The sequence below is a fragment of the Urocitellus parryii genome, chromosome 7 (genome assembly GCF_045843805.1).
Source record: "Urocitellus parryii isolate mUroPar1 chromosome 7, mUroPar1.hap1, whole genome shotgun sequence".
NCBI lineage: Eukaryota > Metazoa > Chordata > Mammalia > Rodentia > Sciuridae > Urocitellus > Urocitellus parryii.
This window is the reverse complement of record NC_135537.1, coordinates 166,823,477-166,829,544: the sequence shown is the minus strand read 5'-3', so window position 1 is coordinate 166,829,544 and position 6,068 is coordinate 166,823,477. Positions and strand designations below refer to the sequence as shown.

The following is a 6,068-nucleotide window of genomic DNA, read 5'->3' as shown; positions in this document are numbered from 1 at the left end:
TCAGTGACTGTCGATGAGTGGAAGGGTTTCACTGAGCCCTGCTCACAGTGCAGCTGAGGCAATTCTGGTGCTCTACAGCTGTCAAAAGGTTACAACAAAGCCTGATGTCCTTAGCTAGACAAACCAACTCTCAGCCTTTACTCTGCAGTAAGGCGTGTCTTAGGCAAGAGCACAGCCAACCCTCAGGAAGACCTTGGGACCAGAGCCTAAAATGTTCCTCCTAAAATGTTCTCATCTCTAGTTCTTCCCGTTCATTTGGTTCATTCTTTTTCTCCCTCTTTGGGTCAGCTTCCTCTTTTGTGTTACACGCTCAGTCACCCAATGAGAGAAAGGGAGAGAAAGCAACTGTATGTGCTCTTATTCAAACTCCAAATTCTCAGAGAAAGGACTGATTGGCCCAGCTTGGGTCATGTGATCATCATTGACCCAATCAACAGATCAGAGCAGCAAGGTCATGCAATATGAAATGGCCAATAGGGACCACATGGTAGCCATGTAGATAGAAGGAATGTGTGGGCAGCCGACCCAATTAGATGTCCACAATAGTTTTTTAATGACTCAGTAATAGGCACTAAAAAATGGTAGGTATACTAGCATACATACAGTATAACATTTAATATAATAAATATATAATATATTTTTATAATATGACATGTATAGATATAATGGTAGAATAATAATAGCTATTATTCTTTTTCTTTTGGTACTGGAGGTTGAACTCAGGGGGTCTCAACCACTGAGCCACATCCCAGCCCTATTTTGTATTTTATTTAGAGACAGGGTCTCACTGAGTTGCTTAGCACCTCGCTTTTGGCTGAGGCTGGCTTTGGACTCATTATCCTCCTGCCTCAGCCTCCCAAGCCGCTGGGATTACAGGCATGTGCCACCACGCCCAGCAGCTATTATTCTTAAAATGGCATTTGAGACAGGCCTTGAAGGATATGCAGTCCCATTGACCAAGATTCCCATCATTCCCTGCGTGTTCTCTGGTCTGTCAATCAGCTTCTACAAGAAAGATCCCAACTTCTGAAACAGGAACTGTGTGAGCTAAAGTTTCCCCTCCTACCAGCCCCCGTTGTGGGGAGGAGGATACATGGGGGTCTCTGCAGCTGTTTCCTTTGCTCCCAGCAGCCCCCAAGCCGCCCACTCTGCTGGAAGTCAGTCAAGGTGCGTCCTCCCCAGCCAGAGCTGACCTCAGGTTCTGCTCCAGGCCTGCCAAGGGTCAAGCTCTGAGGTTTCCTGCCAGGTTGCAGGGAGGGGTTTGGGTGTAGGCCTGGTGGACTGGAAATTTACCCATTTGCCCCCAGATTAATGATTAACGGGCCCCTGCCCTCACCCTGTCTGGGAGGGGAGCCTAGGGCCAGGCTGGGCCTGGAAGAGCCTGATAGCATCTGTCTCTGCTCGGAGGTTTCAGAGATACGCTCCACACTGGTTGGCTGCACCTGATGGATCTGGGATCTACAGGGCACCTGGGGCCTGGCCAGGACCCACACCCTTTAGTGAGGCTGCCTGCTCCCCATGCATACAGGGAGGGTGTGGCATCCAGCCAAATGTCCTGGGGAAGGCAGGTGACTCCGAACAGGAGAGCCTGTGCCCTTGCTCAGTGGGAGGATGGCCTCTCCCGCCCCTTGGAGCTTGGCCACAGGGCTTACCTGGCCAGTGACACATGAGCAAAGGTGGCAAGTGCCCCTTTCAAGCAGGAGCTTTATGAGCCATAGTCTTTGCCTTTTGACTCTGGCTATGAGGCTGGCATGTTCCAGGAAAGGGGTGCTTCCTCCTGCTGGGTCCTGGAATGGGGTATAATCCACCCACACGGGGGAGGGGGCAGGCCACCAGGGGACAGCAAGCATCTTGAACTAGTAGCACCATGTCACAGAAAGCTTCTGGAAGGAGGGAGGTTGAGCCCTACTTCTAGATCCCTCTTTGCTGCTGAGCAGTTGTATATCTGAGCCCTCACCACCTCCTCATAGAACTCTTTCTCCTCCTCTGGACAAAGGGAGACTCTGCCCAGTTAGAGAGGAAGACATTCTGCAGAAGGGAGAAGCTTGGGACCCAGCCAGCAGGAAGGCAAGTTGTATGTGTCCCCAGGGCTGAGGCCCGTGCTTTTCGTGTAACCCGCGCAGCAACCCTGGGAAAGAAGGGAAGATCACTCTTTATACTTTGCAGAAGAGAAAACCCAGGCTTCACAGTTGCACAGCTAAGGAAGTGGCAGAGTCAGTCTTAGAATCTGGCACCTAACTCCAGATTCAATGGACTTTGGATATAGAATAAGAAGTCTTGGGATTTGCCTTCATCCAACCATCTGTCAGCCTTCCTCCTTCTTTCCTTCCTTCCTTTCCTCCTTCTCCCAAGCATAGACGAGGCTTGGAATGGCTAGATGATTGACAATGTACCTGGGATTCAGGAAACAACCCAGGTTTTACTGGGCAGTGTTATAATGCAAGAGAAAGGCACATGGGGGACTGTGCCTGGGGATTTTTTCTCTTATGTTTGCTCCTCTTAGGAAGATGTCCTCCTCTGGGAGGTCAGCAATGCTATGTGCAATGTTCCCCAAACTTCCCCAGTCTTATCAGCTGCCCAGGAAATGTGGCAAATCTATAGATTCCTGGGCCCCACTCCAGACCCATAGAATGAGAATTGTTAAGTGTGGGTCCTGGGAATCTGTATTTTGAAAAAGCACCCAGGTGATTTCTCTGATTGGGCAAATTTGGGAAATAGGACAGGTAAGAGCAGAAACTGGACTCTGGGAAACTTGGATTGGAGGTTCTGCACTAATCCTGTCACAAGCACCTTGGTCTCCTATGGGGACATACCCACTGTGGTGTATAGCCTGCTGCCCCCAAGGGCAATAAATGAAGCTCCTAAGAAGGACCCTTCCAACAGAGCCCCTTTTTGTCACCTGTCCCACATCCACAGGGATGGTCATCCCTCACCTTGCCCTGTCGAGACGAAGACCCCTCAGCTCACCTGTCTCCCTTCTCTCGTCCTGTGCAGCCTGACTGGGCGGGAGGTCCTGACGCCCTTCCCAGGCCTGGGCACTGAGGCAGCCCCAGCACAGAGCGGGGTCCACTTGAAGCAGTGCGACCTGCTGAAGCTGTCCCGAAGACAGAAGCAGCTCTGCCGAAGGGAGCCCGGCCTGGCTGAGACCCTGCGGGACGCGGCCCACCTCGGCCTGCTGGAATGTCAGTTCCAGTTCCGGCATGAGCGCTGGAACTGCAGCCTGGAGGGGAGGACCGGCCTGCTCAAGAGAGGTGGGGAGGAGGGTGGGGAGGACCACGAGGGAGGAGGAGGAGGCCTTGGGGGACCCAGCAGGTCACACTGCCCTGGGTTTCCTGGAACAGCCTCAAATGAGAAGGGCCTTGGGGAGTGAGTGAGGGTCTACTAAAGGCCAGTTGTGGCCTAACTACAGGTTTGGAGATAAAAGAGGATCAAGGAAGACAGAAAAGAAGGGGGATACAAGTCCTTTGCTGGAGGAGCCCACAGATGAGACAGAGAGCCCCAGCCACCTCCCAGGGCCTTCTCCACACGCGTGTGAGGCAGGCGCAGGAGGGCATAGGATCAGAGGCATTAGTCACTGGTGGAGTACACGAAGCCGCTGATTCACCAACTCACTATTCATCTGTCTCTGTTCACCCCCGCCCCTCCTCCCACTCTGCCTCCCTCCCTTCTTCCTGCATCCATCGCTCTGTGCCTCCACCCACCCATCGCCCCCTAAGCATGGAGGCCCACAGCGACCCAGGAACTGTGCTGGGTGCTGGAGGGACAGAGCCAAATGTGTCCCATCTGCCCGATGAAAGCATGTGGTCTAGAAGGGAGATGCAGTCACTGGGTGACTCCATTGCCAAGTGCAAAGGGCTACAGTGGGGACTTCTACAACATGGTGATGGGGCAGGCAGCCCGCCCCCTTCTAGGCCAGCTGCTCTTGATGGCAAGGGAGGGTCTGGGGCAGAGGTAGTAGCCTGCTTCCCGCCTCTCCATGTGTCACACGACCCCGATACATTGGAAAGCAGAAGACAGTGAGCCCCCTAGGAAGCTAGGTTGGATCCACTCCCCAACAGTGTAAGCATAGCAGTGGTCCTGGAAGTGGGGAGGATGCTCAGTCTGGGAAAGTCAGGCAGGAGACCCAAGGTCACTCTGTTTGAAAAGTGTCAGGGAGCACAAGGAACCCGCAGGGCATATCCCGCCAGCCCTCAGAGAGCATGGACAACCTCTGAGCTTCTCTCTTCCTTCCTGCTGATGCCCCCTGGGTGCCTGGCACAGGTTTTAAGGAGACGGCCTTCCTGTACGCGGTGTCCTCGGCCGCCCTCACCCATGCACTGGCCCGAGCGTGCAGTGCTGGGCGCATGGAGCGCTGCACCTGTGACGACTCCCCTGGCCTGGAGAGCCGGCAGGCCTGGCAGTGGGGTGTGTGTGGTGACAATCTCAAGTACAGCACCAAGTTCCTGAGTAACTTCCTGGGGCCCAAGAGAGGAAGCAAGGACCTGAGGGCACGGGCGGATGCCCACAACACCCACGTGGGCATCAAGGTGAGCACCCTCCCCAACTGCCCAAAGTACCACCCACAGGCAGGTAGCAGAGTCAGAGAGCAAGGTCTATAGGAGGCTAGCACCCCACCCCACAGCCATCCCAGCACGAACTTCATGACCTCTACTGACTTTCTCTGAGCATCCACTCTGGTCTATGACCAGATACCAGGAACGCAGTAGAAGTTGGGAGGGTCTTGAACAGCATGGATGGCTGGGCAGTGGGAGGAGCCAGGCCTGGGACCAGGCTTTGGTGAAGCAGGAATGTGTTTGGAGAAAGGCTGTCATTTCAAGGACAAAGCCAACATCATTCCATAGTTTTGACCTAGTGTAACCCCTGCTTCTCCTCCATTTCATGGATAGGAAGATGCAGGAGGTCCAGAGAGGGGAGGGACTTAGCCAAAGTCACAATAGTAGTGGGAGAACGGAGGGTAATAAGTATCTAGCTCTAGTGGAGGGAGAAGGTGGGCAGAGACCAGTGCTCCAATTCTTGAGGAAACTGAATTCTGTCTTCTGTGTCCTTATCATTGAGGCTGCTATGTTCAGTTGTGCAGATTGTATACGCCGCAAAGGCTTCAGGCCAAGCCCAAGGGAGGAGCTGGGGCTGAGATCTGGCCCACACGGCTCTCATCAAGGTGTGCCCCTCTTAGAGGAATGGGAGCCTCTTGCCATTTGTCTCCCTCACATGAGCCTTCCTGTCCCCTTCTCATCCTCCTGACACTCCTCTGCCTGGGTTGGCACTTGGGGGCTGGTATGGGTGCTGGGCCCAAGCCTCTGACCAGGCCTCCGCTCTGCCTCTCCTTGCAGGCCGTGAAGAGTGGCCTCAGGACCACCTGTAAGTGCCACGGCGTGTCGGGCTCCTGTGCCGTGCGCACCTGCTGGAAGCAGCTCTCGCCGTTTCGTGAGACGGGCCAGGTGCTGAAGCTGCGCTACGACTCGGCCGTCAAGGTGTCCAGCGCTACCAATGAGGCCTTGGGCCGTCTGGAGCTGTGGGCACCTGCCAAGCCAGGCAGCGCCACCAAGGGCCTGGCACCCCGGCCCGGGGACCTGGTGTACATGGAGGACTCCCCCAGCTTCTGCAGGCCCAGCAAGTACTCGCCGGGCACAGCGGGAAGGGTGTGCTCCCGGGAGGCCAGCTGTGGCAGCCTGTGCTGCGGGCGCGGCTATGACACCCAGAGCCGCCTGGTGGCTTTCTCCTGCCACTGCCAGGTACAGTGGTGCTGCTATGTGGAGTGCCAGCAGTGTGCGCAGCAGGAGCTCGTGTACACCTGTAAGCGCTAGGCGGCTGCCCCAGAGCCTGCCTGCACTGCCAGGACCTCCACGGCCTGCTTGCACAGCTGCGTGCACACACTGATGCACGCACCAGTGCACACCGTGTGCAGCTCAGCGCTCCTCCCTCCACAGACCCTCGGCCTACCTCTGCCTCCCTCAACACTCAGCAAAGAGAAACAGGGCTTTGCCCCTGAACCCAAGGGTCCCCGACCTTGTTGAGGACTTGAAGCAGGAGGGCAGACTGGGAAGGGACAGGGAGGAAAACAAGGGAGA

At 55.3% G+C, this 6,068-nt stretch overlaps 1 protein-coding gene across 1 annotated transcript; it reads left to right on the top strand.

Moving 5' to 3' along the window:
- Nucleotides 1–4,343: 4,343 nt before the first annotated feature.
- Wnt9b (Wnt family member 9B) lies at nucleotides 4,344–5,804 on the top strand. The gene is made up of 2 exons (XM_026408236.2): nucleotides 4,344–4,526; nucleotides 5,331–5,804. Exons 1-2 carry the CDS (start codon nucleotides 4,344–4,346, stop codon nucleotides 5,802–5,804), a joined length of 657 nt encoding a protein of 218 aa, XP_026264021.2.
- The last annotated feature ends 264 nt before the right edge of the window (nucleotides 5,805–6,068 follow it).

Coding starts and splice junctions, on each gene's coding strand:
- Wnt9b (XM_026408236.2), top strand. CDS start 4,344: ATGGAGCGCTGCACCTGTGACGACTCCCCTGGCCTGGAGAGCCGGCAG. Junction 4,527..5,330: donor ACACCCACGTGGGCATCAAG/GTGAGCACCCTC, acceptor CTCTCCTTGCAG/GCCGTGAAGAGTGGCCTCAG.